This window comes from Pelodiscus sinensis, chromosome 4, assembly GCF_049634645.1.
Source record: "Pelodiscus sinensis isolate JC-2024 chromosome 4, ASM4963464v1, whole genome shotgun sequence".
NCBI classification, from domain to species: Eukaryota; Metazoa; Chordata; order Testudines; family Trionychidae; genus Pelodiscus; species Pelodiscus sinensis.
Genome location: NC_134714.1, coordinates 85,091,659 through 85,113,135, shown reverse-complemented (window position 1 = coordinate 85,113,135; position 21,477 = coordinate 85,091,659). Strand labels below are relative to the sequence as shown.

Genomic DNA, 21,477 nt, shown 5'->3' with positions numbered 1-21,477 from the left:
AACCTGACTGGCCTGTAGTATCCTAAGTTGTTCTTATTTCCCTTTTTATAGATGGGCACTATATTTGCCCTTTTCCAGTCTTCTGGAATCTATCCCAACTTCCATGACTTTTCAAAGATGGTAGCTAAAGGCTCACATACCTCCTCTATCAGCTCCGTGAGTATTCCAGGATGCATTCCATCAGGCCCTGGCGACTTGCAGACATCTAACTTTTCTAAGTAATTTTTAACTTGATCTTTTTTTATTTTATTTTCTAAACATACCCCCTTCTCACTAGTATTCACTACATTAGGCAGTCCTTCATCAGACTTCTTGGTGAAGACTGAAACAAACAAGTCATTAAGCATCTCTGCCATGTCCAAGTTACATATTACTGTTTCTCCCTCCTCACTGAGTAATGTGCCTAACCTGTCCTTGGTCTTCCTCTTGCTCCTAATCTATTTATAGAAAGTCTTCTTGTTTCCCTTTATGTCTGTAGCTAGTTTGAACTCATTTTGTGCCTTTGCTTTTCTAATCTTGCCCCTGGTTATCTGTATTGTTTCCCTATATTCATCCTTTGTGATTTGTCCTAGTTACCTCTTTTTATTTTTAGATAATGCAAGATCTCCTGGTTAAGCCAAGGCAGTCTAGCGGAATAGCTTGCTTTTGGGCCCTTAATAATGTCCCTTTGAAAAACTGCCAATTCTCTTCAGTTGTTCTTCCCCTTAGTCTTGTTTCCCCTGGGACCTTACCTACCAGCTCTCTGAGCTTACCAAAATCTGCCTTCCTGAAATCCATTGTTTATATTTTGCTGTTCTCCCTTCTACCATTCCTTAGAATTATGATCTCTATGATTTCATGATCACTTTCACCCAAGCTGCCTTCCACTTTCAAATTCTTAACCAGTTTTTCCCTCTCAATTAAAATCAAATCTAGAACAGCTTCCCCCCCAATAGCTTTTTCAACCTTCTGAAATAAAAAGATGTCTTCAATGCAGTCCAAGAACTTATTGGATAGTCTGTGTCCTGCTGTGTTAGTTTCCCAACATATGTCTGGATAGTTGAAATCCCCCATCACCACCAGATCCTGCACTTTGGATGATTTTGTCAGTTGTTTAAAAAAAGTCTCCTCCACCTCTTCTACCCGGATAGGTAGTCTGTAGTAGACCCCTTGCATGACATCACCCTTGTTTTTTACCCCTTTTAACTTAACCCAGAGACTCTCAACACATCTGTCTTCTACGTTCATCTCCACCTCAGTTCAAGTGTATACATTTTAATATACAAGGCAACATCTTCTCCCCTTTTTCCCCACCTATCCTTCCTGATTAAGCTGTACCCTTCTATATCAATAATCCAATCATGTGTATTATCCTACCAAGTCTCTGTGATACCAACTATACAAGTCTTTGCATGTATAGATCCAGGCTAGAAGGTACTTTTTGGGGAAGCTGGGCCAAAGGAAGGAGGTGGTGCAAAGATGTAGGAGGAGGCAGCAATCGTAGCAGGACTGCTAATGGGAGAGTAGGCAGCAGTAAAAGTAAGGAGACCGAATGGGGAAGGAAAAGGAAGAAGCGGGAACCAGTCTGTGGGAAGAGTAGCAGTGATAAAAGGATATTAGAACAGGGCCTCAGTATGGAAACATGGGGAAAGCAGCCTAAAAGGAATGCTGGAGTTGAGAGGCCAGGAAGATTGATGGAGCAATAGATTTTTTTATATTGTTTTAGCAGTAGAGGGGTTGTTTGTTTTTGTTTAAATGTGGGGAGGGAGAGAAAGAAGTGAATTTTAATGCAGGAGAATGATTTTGACTATAGATATAAATGAAAATGTGAGAACTGAAAAATCATTTGGAATTGAGTGTGTGGAAAACAGATTTGTAAAAAACTGATTGAAGGAGAAATCTTTTGTGAATGTTGGGGTGAGGAACTAATTGAAAGCAGGGAGAGGAGGTAAAGGGAACAACTGACAGTTTATAGTTTGCAGAACTGCTGAAAACACTTCACTGTGAAAACTCAATCTAGAATCTGAAATTAAAGGAAAGCTGAATGAGACTGTGTAATGGGAAGAGTAGGGTTTGTTTTGAGATGTAGGAGGAACTGACTGGCAGGGGAGAAACTGATTAGTGATTGTGTTCATAAAGCTTTTCCATGAAAGCAGTTACAGTAGTTGTACGCTTTGGTATGTGACTGCAAATTGGAATGTGACTGGGAGTTGGCTCAAGAAGTGGCCCCACTAATGAGTAGTATCTCAAAAGTTTGGGGATCCCTATCATACAACAATTCCTCTTCTTATTTTAATTTTAAAAATACTCAATGGTTGTAGAAATATGAAGTCCTTCCCCTTCCAATTAGCTGTGTTTAGGCAAGCAATTCCAGCTTATTCAGATTCCTATGCTGCATCCCTTTTATTAGAGTACCAAGATAATTGCTCTTAATCTTATTCCAAAGTCAATCACTCCAGACCTCTAATCATTTTTCTCCTCTTTCCCTCCAATTCATTCCTAAATTAACCCTCAATCCCAGAAAAATATAGAATTCTGTTAACATTATTGTATCAAGTTACTGTTAGTCTTTTAAATAATACAGAGTATACAAAAGCTATATTGGGAGAAAATTAACATTGCACCATGACACAACCAAGTCAGGAATGAGAAAGCCAGTGTTGATCAAATGTACTTTGTGTGTATGCATTCTTATGATACAGATTTTAATTATGTGATTGCACACTATTTCTGAAAATATACTACCATATAATCGGATATATACATTTAGCAATTCCTCTAGAGTCACTGTATATAAAATATCTACAGCATATTTATAACAACAGAGTTGGCAGATAAGTTATATTTTCTCAGACAGTTAGTTTATATTTGAATTAAAAGTATTGAAAGTCAAGCAAGCCAATATCCAGAGGCCCTGATAAATTGGAGACTAATTTCTCTATTGTCTCTTTTCCCAGAAAAGGGCAGGGATATGGTGGTGTGATTTTTCTTTACTCACTAGGCTAGTCACTTTGTCTAGTAACTCATTTATTTGCTGGCTGTGCACCAATCCAATATGTGATTTTCCCATCAAACGACGCACCTTCTTCTTAATGTCATTCTTGTTAACCTAGGAAGCAAGTATGGGACCAAGTTATTTACCTTTCCCTATCACAACCAAAATATCCAGACACAGCAGAAGGGGATGGAAGAACTGATCTTTACTCAATGTTTGCTCTATTGTCAGCCCTAATTTTTCCAAAGGAACAGAGGAAGCTACTGTTTAAGCAGGTAAATACTCTCCAGATTCCAGAATAGATGCAGGTAAATAGGACAAATAAAGAGAAACCATAAGGATGGATGAGCATGTATTCTGTGCAACTCTCCTGTAAAGAAAGGGAATGCAATTTTCTCTTCCACATATAAGGGAGGGTGAAGACCCTGTCACTAAATGGTGTTACTGCTGTTCAACAGCATTTAGTTTAGGAGCATTGTTAGAAGTAGCCAGCAGCACACTATGTGTAAATTAAACACTATGCCATCATATCAAAGTGATGGGATTAGTTAAGCCATGAATACTAAGCATAAATTCATGATGCAATATAGCAGTCTAGCTCCTGGCTCTGATTAAGATCAGTCAGGAGTGTGTGCAACTTAATTCTTGTGCATTGCTCTGAAAATGACCCCACCTTTCTATGTGCAGGTTGCACCTCTGAACACTGGCACACTCTGGTCCGGCAACATCTAAAGAGCCCAGGAGTCTAATGGCAGGACCACCAGCAATACTGGGGTGGGAGATGGAAAATCGTGGCAGCCCACAGCAGTGCAGAGCCAGAGAACCGTGGCCACCCACACAGCACAGGGCCAGGGGCTGAAGAAGCCCAGCTGCCTCTGGCAGCATGGAGCTGGGCACTGGAGAACCTTGGCCACCCACAGCAGCAGAGAGCCAGAGGCTGGAGAACCCCAGCCGCCTGCAGCAATACAGGGTCAGAGGCTGGAGAACTGCAGCAGCATGCAGCAGCATGGGGACGGAGAACCCCGGCAGCCCAAGGCAGCATGAGGCCAGAGCCAGGGACAAGAGAACCCTGGCTGCCAGAGGCAGCCCAGGGCCAGCAGCAGCAGAGCAGACAGCCCCTCTGGGGAGGGACTAGAGAGGACCAGAGGCAGAAGACCAGCTGGCATGAGACTGATGGTAAGGACACCTCAGGGCCGGACGGAGGCATGGGCGAGCCGGGCAGCTGTCCAGGGCACCAACTGATGGGGTGCGCCTGATGGCAGCTGTAAGGGACGCGCGGTGTTCCTTATAGCTGCCATCAGGCGCCACGCGCCCAGCTCCCGCAGCGCTGGCCTGCCAGCATCCCTTCGGCGCTGGCCAGCAACGCCCTTTCCCCCACGGCCATGGGGCCCTACACAGCCCGGCGCGCACGCCAGCAGCGACAGCTGGGATGGACTAAGCTGCCCTTGCACCGTGCGCTCTGGGGGCGGGCCCCGTGCGGCGCGCCAGCAGCCGTAGCCGGGCCGCACATGCGGCGTGCACCCCGGGGCAGGCCTGCGCCTCGCACACGGGGGACGGCGCTGCACACCTGTGCCCGGGGCACCAGAATGCCTCGGGCCAGCCCTGGGACACCTCCCCTGGTCCGATAAATTCTCTTGTTTGGAACCAGTCCAGTCCCGACTGTGCCAGACCAAAGAGGTCCAACCTAGAGTTGTATCTGGCATGCACCACTATGAAAGGGAAGTAAAGGGCAGGAGTAGAGTATCACCTTCATCAAAAGCATGTAGGCAAGCATGTTGTGCAAAAGTGTAGCCAGTAGTCGGTCTTCGTCATCCTCCAAGCGCTTTCGGTCATGTTCTCCCAGGGAGAAGTACCTATGAGAAAAACCAGTTGTGAAACAGTGCCAGGGATACCTTTCATCCAACTCACCTCAGCAGTGAAGAGAAAAAAGTGCTGGATATAGGACACGGAGGCAAAGGAAGCACAGAGTGGTAAATGGAGAGATTCCCAGTAGGAAATATTCTTGGCAGGGGGCTCCAATTGCCATTTAAAAGGGTAATCATCTCTTTGCCCACTACTAAAAACACTAAAATACCAAATTGTTAAAATTATTTACATATTGTATTTGTATATTCAAAGAAAAAGACGACTGAAGAGGACATGGAAGACACTGACTCCAGGCATGCAATAGTAAAAAAGGACATGGAGAGGCAGTGGCCCACACTGCCCTTTATACTCTATTTGTAGCATGAGGAGAACCAACATACACTGCTTACTAAAAGATTTCTGGAATGGGGCACAAGGTGTACATGTGTACCCATGTACAGAATAATCATAAGGACCATCACTCAGTGGAGGACCAATTCTATTTCCCCAACAGGCCCAGCAAGCAGTTTCCCTTCATGATCTGCGGGGACAACCCAAAAAAGTACTAGAAGGAATACAGAGAGGAAATTAATAAATTTCTTAGCACCCTAACTGTATTCCCCATACTTTCTGCATTGGTATAAACAGGAAGAACTAGAAATACTAGTGAATTATCATGATTACTACGTAACTGGCATTATTGAGACTCGATGGGATAATCCACATGACTAGAATATTGGTAGAGAAGCATACAGATTGTTCAGGAAGGAGAGGCAGGGGAAAAGGGAAATGTTGCCTTGAATATCAAAGATGTATGCACTTGCACTGAGGTCAAGATAGAAGTCGGAGACACACTTTTTGAAAGTCTCTGGGTAATGATAAAAAAGGTAAAAAACAAAGGTGATTCATGACAGAGGTCTACTATAGACCACCTAACCAATGAGGAGAGGTGGATGAGGCCTTTTTTTTTTTAATAATAAAATAATCCGAAGCACAGGATGTCAACTATCCATACAGTTGCTGAGAAAATAATAAAGCATGGCACAGATCCAACACATTTTTTGAATTAATTGGAGATATCCTTTTATTACAGAGAGTAGAGAAAGTGTTTTGATTCTGCCAATTAGGATTCTGGAGAAACTGATTCAAAATTTGAAGGTGGAAGGCAGCTTGGGTGAAAGTCGTCAAGAAACTATAATAGTTTGAGACTAAAGAACGGTAGGAGAGGACCAACAGACTAAAGACTATGGAATTCAGGAAGGCAGACTTTAGAAAGCTCAAAGAACTGGCAGATGAGATTCTGTGGGAAGCAAGTCTAAAAGGTAAATGTGTCCAAGAGAGTTGACAGGTTTTCAAAGGGACATTATTAAAGGCACAAGGAAAAGCAATCCCAATGCATAGTAAAGTATAACCAGGAAATCTTCAAAACCCTGAAATGCCAAAGAAAGTCATATAAAAAGTGGAAATTATGAAGGGTGAATGTAAAAGAAACAGCATAAACATGTAGACACAGAATTAGAAAGGCCAAGGCAAAAACCATGATTAAATTAGCTAGGGACATAAAGGCTGCGTCTATACTACAAGCCTCTTCTGCAAGAGGAAATGCAAATGGAATGCTCACTTCCATGTCACACTCATTTGCATTTCTTCTTCGGATCCCTTTTGCTCAAGAGGCTTTTGTGCAAAACAGAGCTGTATAGATAGCTCCTTTTTGCGCAAAAACACCCTTTTGCGCAAGAACCGTTCTTCCTCATGAGAACTCTAAGTTCTTCCTCATGAGGAAGAACAGCTCTTGCACAAAAGGGCTCCATCTACACAGCTTGTTTTTGCGCAAAAACCTATTGCACAAAAGAGATCCAAAGAGGAAATGCAAATGAGAGTGTGACATATGCAAATGAGCATCCATTTGCATTTCCTCTTGCGGAAGAGGCTTGTAGTATAGATGCAGCCAAAGAGTAAAAAGAAAATGTTTTATAAATATAGTAGAAGGAAGAGGAAAATCAAGGACAGAATAGGTCTGGAGGGAAGGACAACAGAAAATGGAGCAATGGCCAAAGCATTCAATGCTTTTTTTGTTTCAGTTTTCACCAAAAAAAGTTAGTGCAATTGGACTGACTAACATGAGGCTAAAAGAGGCCAAAAAGGAAACAACAAATTAAGAATTACTTAGGTGAGGTCTACACTACAAAGCTGTATCAATTTAACTACATCACTAGCACGTATAAAAAACTGAAATCCCTGATCAACATAGTTATATGATATAACACTCAATGAAGACCATGTTATGTTGACAGGAGAGCTTCTTTCATTTGACACAGGAAGAATGCCTCTCAGGAAGGTGTATTAACTATGCTGACGGGCAAAGATCGCCCATCGGCACAGTAGTGTTACACCATGCCTCCACTTACTGGAGGATCGACGCTCTGGCGATTGATCTTCCAGAGTGCAATTTAGCAGATCCAGTAAAGACCTGCTAAATCAAACGCTGAGGGCACCCCTATCAACCACGCTACTGTTCTGAAGAGTAAGGGAAGTCAATGGGAGAGTTTCTCCCATCAACTTCCCACTGTGTGGCCACCCCAGAAAATCAATGCAAGGTACATCAACACCAGCTACGCAATTCACATAGCTGGAGTTGTGCATCTTTCATCAATTTTCTCCATCAGTGTACACATGGCTTTATAGCAGAACCGCTGTAGTGCTGTATGTGAAGACAGGTCCTTAGACAGGTTAAATGTCTTCTACTCAACGAGGCTTGATGAAATACATCCTAGAACACTTAAGCAACTATGCAATTTAAGGAAGCATAAAGAGATCATTGAAGCATTAGTGATTATCTGTGGGTACATATGAAGGAGAGAAGAGATCCCAGATGACTGGAAAGGGGAAATAGTACCAATCAATAAAAAGAATAAGGACAACTCAGAGAATTATAAATCAGTCATCTTAACTTCAGTACCTGGAAAGGTATTAGAGCAAATAACAATGAATCAATTTGTAAGCTCTTAGAAGATAATAAAAAGATAAATAGCAGCATGTATTTGTCAAGAACTAAATATGTCCAACTAGCCTAACAACCTTGTTTGACAGGGTAACCAGACTTCTGCAGAGAGAAGACGCAGCTGATATATCCTGATTTTAGTAATGCTTTTGACACTGTCTTATAAGCAAACTAGGAAACATTGCCTAAACAAAACTACAATACAGAAGGTGAAAATTGGTTGGAAAACCATACTCAGAGATTGTCAGTGATTCACAGGCTGGAAAGGCGTATTAAGTGTGGTTCCACAAGGATCTGTCCTAGTCCGGTTCTACTCAGTAGCTTTATAAATGACTTGGATAGTATCACAGAGAATATACTTATAAAGTTTGTGAACAATGCAATCCCTCCCAGTTTGGTAAATGCTTTGGAGGGCTGAATTAGAATTCAAAATGATCTTGACAAAGCACAGAAGTTGTCTGAAACAAATAGGAGGAAATTTAGTAAGGGCAACTGCAAAATGCAATGCTCAACCGGGAATAATCAATTGCACAAATACAAAATGGGAAATAACTGCCTATGAAGGAATACTGCAGAAAAGGACCAGGAGTGGGGTGAAGTACAGTGAACTGAATATGAACCAACACTGTAATACTATTGCAAAAAGGCAAACATCATTCTGGGATATATTAGTAGAAGTGTTGTAAGCAAGACACAAGCAGTAATTCTTCCTCTCTACTTAGCACTGATAAGGCCTCAACAGGAGTTCTATGTTCAGTTCTGGGCACCACACTTTGGGAAAGATAAAGACAAATGAGAAAAAGCCCAAAGGATAGCTATAAAATTATTAAAAGGTCTAGAAAATAATCTCTGAGAAGGAAGATTGAAAAAACTGGGTTTGTTTATTATGGAGAAAAGAAAACTGAGTGGGAACATAGTAATAGTCTTCAATTATGTAAACAACTGTGATAAGGAGGTAGATGATAAATTGAGGACAAGAAGTAAGGGGCTTAAATTGCAGTAAGGGAAATTTAGCTTAGATAGTAGGAAAAACTTCCTAACTGTAAGGGTAGGTTAGCAACAAAACAAATTACTTAGGGAGGTTGTAGAATCTGCCATTGGAGGTTCATAAGAACAGATTAGACAAACACCTGCCAGGAATGGTCAAAACAATATTTAGATCTGCCTCGGTGCAGGGAACTTGACTAGAAGACTATTAAGGTCCCTTCCAGTTATATATTTCTGTGATTCCATTATCTATTTTCCCCAGCTGCAACTGCTTCATAGCCATCACATCACAGTTGTGCAACAGTCAGCTCAGTACAAAAGCAACCCTTCTGGAATTGCTTCCCCTTGCTCTGCAGCTGCACAGAACCTATACAGGAAGTGGTTAATTTTTCAGGCTTATAGCCCTCACTTCTCTCTCAACCTCTGCCCAGTGAAGCAGTTGCTTTTCATATCCTGTGTCTCCTTTTCAGTCCCCACCTCACGAAATAGCTCCTATTTTGGCCACCTGCCCATAGATTGGTGACTGAATGTGGGTGGCTGACTGGCTGGCAGGGTGAAAGTGGAGAACAGAACTTGATACGTTGAATGGACTTCGTATCATGATAGTTAAGCACTGGAATAAACTGCCTAACAAGGTTGTGGAATCTCTACCATTGGAAGTTTTTGAGAACAGATTCAACAGCCACCTGTCAGGAATGATCCAGTTATTATGTAGTTCTACCAAGGGTGCATAGGACTGGACTAGATCAATGGTTCTCAACCCAGGGAACCAAAAGTCTTCCAGTGGTTACATCAATTCATCTAGATATTTGCCTAGGTTTTACAGTAGGCTACATGAAAAGCATTGAGCAAAGGCACTACAAACTAAAATTTCATACGGATTTTTATACTGCTCTATACAGGATACACAGAAATATACGTACATATTGAATCTCTCTAATCTGGCACACTCTGATCCAGCAACATCCATGGTCTGGCATGATTTTAGTTAGCCGAATGTCCACTTATCATGGGTGTGGCCAAGCTTCCCGTGGTCCCATAAAGTTTATATGCAGTCACCAGACCTGGCTCTCTGTGTTCTGTGCTGTTCTTTAGCTATAAATCAACCCCTAAAAATCTTCTAAAGAGCCCAGTAAGCAGTGGAAGTGTTGCTAATGCTTCTAGACAATACTGACCTCTTATGGTTCAGCACTGGTCAGCTCCCCAGGGTGCTGGACTAGAGCGGTTCAACCTATATAATATTTATATTTCAATTCATTTGTAATTATGTGATAAAAATGAGAAAGTAGGAATTTTTTCAGTAATAGTGTGCTGTGATACTTGTATTTTCCAGTCTGATTTTGTAAGCAGGTAGTTTTTAAAAGATGTGAAACTTGGGGGTATTCAAGACAAATCAGATTCCTGAAGAGTACAGTAGTCTGCAAAGATTGAGAGCCACTAGACCAGATGACCTAAAGAGTCTCATCCTGAACTATGCTTCTATGATTCCTCATTAACAAGAAGCATCATGACACCCTGAACTTTAAAGAAACATTTGTCCTGGCCTTAAGCTAATGTGAGGAGGATGAAAGGGACAGACTGTGCAACTCTCTCAATGAGGCCTACAGAGTTGTAGTAGCAAATGCGTTACACATAATTAAATCAAACTTGTGAACACCCTGCATTTGCTTCACCCCAATATGAAATAATGAGGAAAAAAGGCACTGCCAAAGAACTCATGTAAGTTTACCTGTCAATCATCTCATGAGGTCCCTGGTCCATTCCCATTCCTTCTCTCTCTAACATCACAGCATCAAGAAAAGCATCTTCCCAGAATTGCACCTGATCCCACAGTGTTGAGCGCTCCTTACCTGGACAACATTAAATAAGAGTTTTAAGCTCTCATTCCAATCAGATACTGGAGGATCAACCCCTTTGTTCACACTCCATAAAGATACCACAAGTCAAATCATATGCACAGAAAAAAGGTCATTTGTAAAACTACGAACAAGGGCACAACAGAGAGAAAGACCAAACACACTTCCCCAAGGAGCACTCTCAACTGTCCGCTGAGTGAGTGCCTTCCTCCTACATTTAACACTGCTCACTATGGAAGGGTGCATCTCATACCAAATGAACAGAGCAGGCCATGATACAAAGAAATGCTGAGCAAGGATATTACTACAAACATACAGAAGTGGAAAGAAGAAATTATTACTTAGAGAAAAGGTTTCCATTGCTGCATCCTCTAATTGGTCCCAGACAGATCCTTTATCCCTCCCTGCACAATTCCGAGCAGGCAGGCCCATGGCAGCAAAAAGAAAGGGAGAGGATGAAAAAAACAGGGGAAGAGGGAGAAAGCTGTTGATTATTGGCAAGTTCAGATCAAATGAATTTGCAGAAAAATATGCTACTTATTGCAAGAAATATTAAGCTGCACAATTCAACATATTTTGGCCTTCAATACATTATCTAAGCTCACTAGCTTTAAACCTGTGGTCCACAGACCTCTGTGGGTCCAGAAATTGCCATTGTTGAATGGGTTTCATCCAGGGCTGGGGGGGGGGGGAATCTGCAGACTATATCTAAGATTTCCAAAGGGGTGTGCAAATGAAAAAAGGCTAAAAAGCCACCTATTAGTTAAAAAGTTTCTCATCTTATGATTCCAGAGTTCATTCATATTCAAGGACATGCCAGCATGGGACTCAGGCACACTAACCTTCATGCACACTACAATTTCTCACGCATCTTCCCTTACTGTTTTTAATCCTGGACAAATCTTACTTTTCCCTCCAAACATACCACCTGAAGTACCATTATATTTATTGTCTAAATTCGGAACATATCTCTGAGAACAGACTCTCTGGATGCCATTGATTGGAATATACCAGCTCTAGTCTACCTTCTGAATGCAACTCCTCCAACTTCCCAAAAAATTAACTTACCCAGAAGTCCCTCATAGAGATACACTCGCTGGCTCATATCCTCCAGAGCTCTTCCTGGGCTGTTGCCCTTGATATCTTTCACACTGTACTTCACACTATGAGATTTACCCTGAAAAATAGGGAAGAGAGATATCAAAAAGGCCAATTTGACAGCCATATGTAAGACTGTATCTTATAACATATTCAAGTATAAAACAATTTTATTTTGCAAGGCATTTTTCCTACAAGTTCCCAAATTGTTTGCAGATCTAAATAATAAATTAGAGTCTATCATTAGAGTGAAATATTATGGAGGTTCAACAGGGAAGGAAAATATTTTGGGAGGTCATTAGAAAAATGATGGGGAGCTGAGAAGGTGGAGTGATACAGAATGGCTGTCCAAGAAAGAACGGAAGGTTGCACACAAGGCTCTCAAAACAACATAGGCAAAATTGGAGGGACAAAGAGGTGGCTAGAGCAAGGACAAGGAGAGGAAACAAGCGAGGAATTATAGAATGACAACATTTTATTAAAGACTAGCACATGTACATGGAGCATAGGACAAATATGGATAATTTTAAATAGAACCAGAAAAATAAATGACCTTTCAGTGGAATTATTTGAGGATGACCATTACATTGCTGGAGTGCTAGGTATATTAAAGAACACAAACAGGAGCTTTTATTACGATACTATTTATAAAATAGGGACTTAAGGAGAACATAGCAGGGAGAAATATAATAATACAACTAGAGATAATACATTGGACAAGAATTTGATAAGGTATGAAATTATAACAATGGTGTTTGTAGGCAATAAGCAAATTAACTGACCCAAAATGTATGAAAAGAAGAAAAGAGTGAGGCCAGGATATCATCCTGAACTCCATCTCTACCTCTGGCCTCATTTTAGAGATCTCATCTGTCTCCATTTTAGCTAACATTGGCATTACACTTCTTTTCAGCAAAACCACTCACTGTATTCCCAGAGGCAGCATCTGGCTTAGAAAAACGGACCAAGGTACAGTGTTTGAAAGTGTGTATCAAAGTCAAAGTTGAAGGCTTGCAAATCTTTCCAAACAGGACATCGAATCATAGAATATTAGAACGGGAAGAGATTTTGAGAAATCATCAAATCCAGTCCCCTGCTCTCATGGCAGAACCAAGCACCATCTAGATCATCCCTGACAAATGTTTATCTAATTTGTTCTTTAAAATCTCCAATGATGGAGATTTCACAACCTCCTTAAGCAATTTATTCCAGTGCTTAACCATCCTGACAGTTAAGAAGTTTTTCTTAACGTCAAACCCAAAGCTCGCGTGCTGCAATTGAAACCCTTGTTTCTGTCACCAGGAGTTGCAGAGAATAATTTTTCTCCCTCCTCCTCCTCCTAACAACCGTTTCCTTACTTGAAAGCTATTATGTCCCCTCTCAGTCTTCTTTCTTCCAAATTAGACAAACCCAATTTTTTTAGTCTCCTTGAGAGGTCATGTTTTCTACACCTATAATCATTTTTGTTGCTCTTCTCAGGGCTTTCTCCAATTTCTCCACATTTCCTGAAATGTGGTGCCCAGACCGGGCAGTACTTCATTTGAGGCCTCATCGACATAGAATAGAGTGGAATTATTTCTGATGTTCTCCTTCCAAAACTCCTGTTAATTAATCCCAGAATCATGTTTGCTTTTTTTGCTACAGTACACACGTGTTGACTCATATTTAGCTTGTGGTCCACTATGACTCCTAAATCCCTCTCCGCATTACTCCTTCCTAGACAAGTCACTTCCCATTTTGTACGTGAAACTAATTGTTCCTCCCTAACTGGAGTACTTTGCATTTGTTCTTATTGAACTTCATCCTATTTACCTCACACCATTTCTCCAGCTGTCCAAATCATTTTCAATTATAACCCTATTCTTCAAACTACTTGTAACCCCTCCCAGCTTGCTATAATCTACAAACTTAATAAGTATACTCTCTATGCCATTATCTAGATCGTTGATGAAGGTAATGATCCGGTCCTAAAACTGATCTGTGCAGAACTCCACTTGTTCCAGCATGACTGTGAACCACTGATAACTACTCTCTGAGAACAGTTAGCTAAGCAGTTATGCACCCACCTGACAGTAGCCCCATCTACATTGTATTTCCCTAGTTTATTGATAAGAAGGTCATGTGAGACTGTATCAAATGCTCTATTAAAGTCTAGGCATACGACATCTACCGCTTCCCCCTTACCCAAAAGACTTGTTATCCTATCAAAGAGTAAAACCACAGATGTAGAGAAACCCGATGGAATAAATTAACATTCTGTGAGGAGATTGTATAATGGCAAATTCATAACATGAAATAATATATCCAGAAATCCAACTGGACAATCTCTGGGTGGAAACTGTAAACCTCTGGACCTCTCAGCAATTGGTATGAACAATATGGAACACTTCCTAAATAGCTTAGTTCTGTTCAAAGGTCTAACCTCCACCTAACATCTAACGCTGTGGCGTCCAACATGCTAGCTACTAGCCACATGTGGCTAGTTGGCCAGTTGAGCGTGGCTGGTTTGCTATAGCTGTAGCCATTATAGCGGCTACTGCTTCAAAACTGGTTGGACACCATGGATTTAACATATCCAGGATAACATTCCCTCTGGTCTGATGTGGTTTCAGAAAAAAAAAAAAAAAAAAAAGACTAGGAGATGGATTACCTGACTGATGTGAAATTCAGAAGACACCTTAGGAAAAAATATAGAATGTGGACATAATAAAACCTTGTCCTTGAAATATACAGCAAAGGGGGGATCTGCCATTAAAGTCTGTACTTCCCCAATACTTTAGGCAGAGGCAATAGCCACTGAAAAAGCCATTCTTATGGCTAGGTTAAGAAAGCAACAGGCAGTCACTGGCTTGAAGGGAGGTATCATGATATACTTAAGTACTAAATTTAGATCATACAGCAATGAGTTCTTTAACCTGATGGAAAAGGTTCCTCAACCCCTTGATAATCCTTAGTGTTGCGAAATGAGCAAACACTGAAAATCCCTCAACTGGTGAATTAAAAGCTGTTAGATCTGGCAAGTGGACTTCCATAGAACTCAGATACAATCCTGATTTTTTCAATTCTAGGAGATAGTTGAGGACAGTGTAAAAAGAAGAATGAGGAGAGGAAATATGCCACTGGTCACAGCAATAGTTGAATCTCTTTCATTTTTGGAGGGATTTCATGGGGATCCTTTCCTACTTTTCAACAACATCTGCTGTACCTCTGCAGAACAGGAAATGTCTGTTCCCACAAACCATTCAGGAGTCAAGCCTTGAATTCCCAGGTTGGGTACAAAACAGTGTTTTGAGAGAAAATGGAACTGAGGTCAGTTTGCTTACACAGTCTCAGTGTAGGACACAGGCTGAACAGACACTGCCATGAAAATCTTCCATCACAGGCACACAGGTATTAACACACCTAAAGTGGAGCACCTATTGGAATACTACTCAAAAAAGAACCTGAAAATCATCTTAACTAATTGTTTCAATTACATGTCAAGTTGATAAAAATCCCATTAATAGTTACTTTTGTAAAGGATTACTCTCTCATTACACCAGTGAAACATTTTATGGCCTCTTCTGTAAGTCTTCTCCCACACAGTGTTTATATACTTTTAGCTATGTTTTACCAAGCTATACATATAATACTTAACATTTACTTAGATCTTTACAAATATAAAAGAATTAATCCTCTCACACTGCTTGGGAAGTAGCTAAGTATCATCTCCAACCGCATGCTTCACAGATGGGCATGTGACTCTCCCAAGACCACACAGCAAGCCAATTTATAGAACCAGGATCAAAGAGTTATAAGGGCACAGCCATGACTAGAGTGTGCTTTCTCTTTTTCTTCAAACCTTTAGCATATCAATTCCTTTATCCCCTTATTTTTACTGCTATTGAAATGTGCAGATTTGAATGCAATAGATTAGGTGTGGTCTCTGTATGCATAACTCCATAACCTACACAGCTATTTCACTTCATAATCTGGCATATTCACTACCAGTTCTAGACTTCTTTTTCACACGACTACTTTCTAAGGCTATATCTACTCTACAAATTACTTTTTTATAATTTATGCTACTTGGGGTGAAAATAATTTAAACCCATAAATGATGTAATTTATGCCAACCTAAGCGCTGGCGTGGACAGTGCTATATTGGTGGGAGAGCTTCTCCCAATGATATACCTACTACTTGTCACGGAGGCAGGCGTTATTAAAACAGACAGAAGAGCTCTCTCCCAGAACATCTTCACCAGAAGTGCTACAGCAGCACAGCTGTATCAGTTTAGCTGTACTGCTGTAGCTGCTGAAGTGTGTACACAGCAGTTTCTTCTCACTTACTGTTTTCGACTGCCTTTGCTCAAGTTCATTTTTTGAGAATGACCCTCCTATCACTTGTATACTATATTATTAACTTCTTTTAGTCTATTTGTACTGTATCCTATCCTTGCAGGTGTTCTCAACCTGCCTAGTTAGTACCATCTACTGATTTCATTAAGGTGATATTTGCAACTCTTTTCCACTTAGTCATTGAAAATGTTAAATAAAAATGCATCTAACTCTGATACCTATTGTATCTTGCAAGACACCTTCCTTCAACACTATACGTTAACATTCATCATTACTCTCTGCTTATAATCTTTTAAAGGAAAAATGCAATGTAATATGAACAATTATAAATATTACATATTAAAGAATAAATCCTATTGTACAAGATTTTGCAGTCTAATGATGGACAGTAAGCTGGAGGGGGATAGATCCTATTTGAATACATTACAAAGAACCTTTCAAAGTTGTTATAAATTTAATTTCTGGAAAATTAATTGAATAGCAGAGGATCACTATCGTTAATATGGTCAAGTCTCACACACACACAGACACGTATTTATAAGGATATTTGTTTTACTAAACTTTAAAAAGGTTTGTCTTGTAGGACAACAGAGTGATATCATGGATCACTTTGCATCCTGCAGCCCCTCCCTCTACCCTCAGCAGCGTGGCCTCCCACTTCCCCTTCCACATGCTCCGAGGGAGCTGCCAGCCATGTGGCCTCCCCCATGCTCCGACCTGCCCCGGTAAGACTGGAAGCAGAAGGAGCCGCAAGCTGTGTAACTGCCAGGGCATGCGTCTTCCCCCCTTAGGCCATGTGGCTGTTCTACTTTATCAACCTCCCCCCATGATCTCCTATCGACTCCCCCACATGCCATCAGCCCTTGAGTGTCCCTCTGACAGCCGTCACATGAGCAGGCAGCTGCCAGAATTTACACTGAACCACGTGGCTCCTCTGGTGTCTAGGGCGGGGGAGGAGACGTGAGCAGGGGCCGGGAGTGGCACGCGGAAGCTGCAGGGGGTTCAGGTGGCTGAAGGGGCAATCTTATGAGCAGCATGACCTCTCGGGGGCAGGGAAAGGGTATACGGGGGCTCTTGGGGGCTTGTGGTGGGAAGGGGGAAACACGGGAGCTGTGCAACCTCTCGGGGACTTGGTGGGCACATGTGGGAACTGTACAGCCTTGCAGGGGATTGGGTAGGGGGGAGAGGCATGCATGAGCTGCAGGGGCTCAGGTGGGAAGGGTGGGGCCACAGGAGCCATGTGGTCTCACGGTGGTTGGGGTAGGTGGGCGGGAGCTGCAGGGACTCAAAGGGGAGTTAAGAGGGTATGCAGGATGTGTGGCATCACCAGTGGTCCAGGGGGAAGGGGGTGCACAGGAGCCACACAGCCTTGCCCAGAGCCATGTGGCCTCCCCCCTCTTGGCCAGAGAGGGCCAGGCTCCACAGCCCCTCCCTGCCAGAGGGAGAGAGCTGCACGCTGTGCCTCCTTCCCTCTCCATGCCAGAGGGAGAGGGCCGGCCCACCACAGCCCAACCCCCTGGCCTCTAGAGGGGAGAGAGCCAGGCCAGTCTCAGTCCGGCCCAACAGCTGCCCCCCCCCCTTGCCCCCCACAGTGACTGAAGGGAGAGAGCCAGGCCAGCCACAGCCTTGGTCTGGCCCTAATCCCCTTCCCCCCCCCCTCCCACCCCCCCCCCCCACCCCCCACATACCCAATTGCTGGAGGGAGGATAGCCAGGGCAGGCCAGGGCTGCTTTGCCTTGACCTGGCCCTCCCTGGTGTCTGGGGTGGAGAGCTGAGGCTACCTACCCCTGGAGACGGGGGTTTGCAAGCAGGAGGCACCACCCCCTAGTAAATATACAAGTCTATTTATATGGTTGGCTATGGTTACAACCAAAGTGCATATGTTTTGGAGGTAAACACGTTCTGGCTAATAGTTTCAATTTCAGGACACATTCAGATCTGCCAACTAGGAACTAGAAATTTCTTTAAATTCCACTGACATTCATATATTATTAGAAAGTTTTAAAAAGCCACAGAACAGCTGTTAAGCCCTGGGAGAACCACCACTCACCCACATTGAGCAGCAGTTTCAATACAATAGGAGATTGTTTTATTTTTGTTGTGTAAATGCCATTCTATCATCAAGGGTAGTATAAACAGGTTAGGGAGACTGCAGAAGTATTAGCCTGGTTGAGAATCATATTGTGGGAGTGGGGAATTAATAGGTGTTAGAGCCTATAGCATGCAAGTGAGATGCAAGCCTGTCAAACATATAGCGTACAGCATGCAGGCCCTTGAGAAGAAGTGTTCAGAGATCCACAAGAAAAGTCTGCCTGCGGTATTAATACTCCACAGAATTCTATTACTACTGAATTCTTGCAATTAGATCCAGGATCCAGAATATTATGATCCCTCACTCACCTTACCTATACTCAAATCCTGTACAAAATTTCATTAGAAAAATCAAATGTTCCCTTACAAAGATGGAGCTAGTAGCAGAATTTGTCTCAATTTCACTGTCTGATACAGTGTTCCTTGATCCTGTCAGGTTCCCACCATTCTCGCCACTGAGGCCATCACCAGCGTTGCTGCTCAAGTCACTATCTGCTCCCAAGGTCTCTCCAGAGCTGTTACTAACCTATGGAGGAAAACAAAGCAATTTAGAATGGCTTTTTCTTCTTCATTAGCACAAGATATTATAGAAAGAAGGAGTGTCAAGATTGTCACCCTAAAGCTGAGTAGACTCCAATGCCCACTCTTCCCAACAGCAGCAGACTGCATTTCTATCCTATGTCATTGGACCATCCCATCAAACCATACTCTAGAAAAAGAGATTATTAAAAACCATTTAAAAATTATTTGAGTTAACACAATCTCAGAGCCCATTAAAGTTAGACAGACAGACAACCTGGGTATTTTTCCTATCCCAACAGACCTCACTATCTTACAAGTCAGGAACAGGGCCACAGAGAGTTAAGATATTCACAGACTCTTAAAATTTCACTTCAAAGCAATTCAGAAAAGCAAGCTAGAAAGCTCATCTGGCCCGGTCCCAACCATGGAGAATGTCAGACAAGAAGTATAGCCAGCAGAAGGCTCATCAATCCCTTTCACCTAATAAATTCCTAACTATTTTTTTAAAAGAAATAAATGTACCCAAATTTGGATCCTACAAGTGATTACAAAAAAAATGTTTACATATATGAATAGTTGCAAGTATGCCCCTGCTCTAGGACAGGGAGGGCAATCATTTTTCATGGGAGGCCGCTCCAAGAATTTGGAAAGTGATCAAGGGCCGCACTCTTCCATGATATTAACGGCGGAAGTGCAGGGTATGGGATAAGAACATAAGAATGGCCATACTGGGTCAGACCAAGGGTCCATCCAGCCCAGTATCCTGTCTGCCAACAGTGGCCAATGCCAGGTGTCCCAGAGGGAGTGAATCGAACAGGTAATGATCAAGCGATCTCTCTCCTGCCATCCATCTCCACCCTCTGACAAACAGAGGTGAGGGACACCATTCCTTACCCATACTAGCTGTGCAGAAGGGAGGTTGTGTGCAGAAGGGAGCTTGCAATTAGGGATTGGGATTCAGGAGAGGGTGTGAGGTCTTGGAGGGAGTTTGGGTGAAGGAAGCAGGGGCAGGGGACTAGGGTACAGGAGGGAATATAGGGGTTTGGGTTATAACCTGGGATGGGACTGGGGTGCAGGATCTGGGAGGGGATATGGGTGAAGGAGGGGGGCAGAGGGTTTGGGTTATGTGAGGGGGAGGCAGGCTCTGGCTGGGAGACTTGCTTCTGGCCAGGAGTCAAGTAGATCTTCTCAAGAAGACTCCTTGACTGCAACAGCCATGTGGTCTTTGAATAGCTACGAGCCTGAGGGGTGGAGGCAGAGTGCTTCGCAAGCTGCCTGTTGACAACAGGCCAATGGGATTGTGCTGAGGGCAGGGGCAGTGAATGAAGCCTCTCCTCCCCCCCCCTCCCACGTGGGCTCTCAGCTGTTCAAATAGAGCCCTGCAGCAGCTGTCTCTCTCAGCAGCATATGGGGGGCAGGCAGGGAGTTTGCCAGAGCACAATGCGTCCATGGGTCGGATCTGTGACTTGGTGGGCCGGATCTGGCCCTCAGGACATATTTTGCCCAGGCTTGCACTAAGATGTAGTTTTAGAAAGTTCGGGTTGCCAGATGGTTTACCAAAAAATACCGACCTCCCCAACCCCCAAAAATGGGAAAAACAAAACAAAAAATCCCCTCTAAAGTTGTTGAGCACGTCCCAACCACCCTTCCATCAGATGCCAGAGCCAGGAGAAACATTTTACATGTCTAGTATTTTCTAGATTTTTTTTACCAGACAGAAGGCGCAAATACCGGGATGACCAGTTCAATACCGGACATCTGTCAACTCTAATGACACTATACATTTAAGCTACAGGTCTGTGTCTTCAGTAAACAAAAAAATCCCACAAAGGTTTATCAGCCTGAGGCCTTGTTTTCAAAAAGTGACTGCAATCGAACATTTTCACAACAACATTATCCACACAGAGAACACAGAAGTGCATACAACACCCAACAGCAAAAAGCACTGCATACACAAAGGATACCTGCCCACAGAAGGAGCAGAGATACATATGTAAGACACACGTGCATGCCACACACTCAGAGACTATATTGATAGACCACACCATGGAGACACTATCAGAGCACACAACAGTCAGAAAAAACAGAGTACATGCAACTCACATACACAAATACATTCACACACACTTTATACATACTCTTCCCATCACCACAAAAATTCAAGTACACCAAGATTCCACTTTAGCCATGTCCTACCACTGTGCTAACTTCAGAATCCTGGCTTGTGCTTCGGATCATAACAGCCGGCCCTGCACTGGCAACAGAGTCCAAATCACTCTTCTGCAACCAGAAATATGAACATAAAGGGGACAGGAAGAAAAAAAGTCTGTTATATATTGTCATTGATATCAAGAGTGACAGACAACATTTACTACTATTTTGGGGGCCTCTCTCCTAGTGAATCTTAAACCACAGACCTCAAAGGTTTGCAGCATGGAGCCAGTCAAAAGGACTTTTGCTCCCAGCCTGTCAAAGAGCAATTTCTTTCCAAACGAAGGCTAGTGATTGGGGCAGAGACAAATCTTTCAAGCATTGAACAGAAGAGTTTCACCAAATGAGAGCACTTGAAAGGTTCTCTCGAATTCTAGAAAACTGCCCACAAATAAGCAATGGAAGCATAAATGACACTGACCTGAGAGCCTGAGGTCAGACTCAGGCCACTGTCTGCACTGATTTGGGATTTTTTCTCCTCTGTCTCCCCCAGATCAAAGAAATGCTTCGCACCTTCTGACCCTGGAGAGAGGGAAAAGACATTCATTACTGTA

At 42.6% G+C, this 21,477-nt stretch overlaps 1 protein-coding gene across 29 annotated transcripts in view; it reads right to left on the bottom strand.

Moving 5' to 3' along the window:
* Nucleotides 1-21,477, bottom strand: part of MADD (MAP kinase activating death domain) — a 135,710-nt gene that overhangs the window by 39,328 nt on the left and 74,905 nt on the right. For 22 of the 29 annotated variants that reach the window (XM_075927624.1, XM_075927623.1, XM_075927628.1 and 19 more), the window contains 8 exons: nucleotides 21,345-21,445; nucleotides 20,909-20,992; nucleotides 18,558-18,716; nucleotides 11,732-11,840; nucleotides 11,005-11,067; nucleotides 10,537-10,657; nucleotides 4,722-4,827; nucleotides 2,978-3,088 (listed from right to left, as the gene is read on the bottom strand). In XM_075927624.1, coding sequence (XP_075783739.1) covers nucleotides 2,978-3,088; nucleotides 4,722-4,827; nucleotides 10,537-10,657; nucleotides 11,005-11,067; nucleotides 11,732-11,840; nucleotides 18,558-18,716; nucleotides 20,909-20,992; nucleotides 21,345-21,445 — 854 coding nt within the window. The remainder of the gene's footprint in view (nucleotides 1-2,977; nucleotides 3,089-4,721; nucleotides 4,828-10,536; nucleotides 10,658-11,004; nucleotides 11,068-11,731; nucleotides 11,841-18,557; nucleotides 18,717-20,908; nucleotides 20,993-21,344; nucleotides 21,446-21,477) is intronic. The other 7 variants (XM_075927633.1, XM_075927640.1, XM_075927644.1 and 4 more) reach the window with 1 other exon arrangement.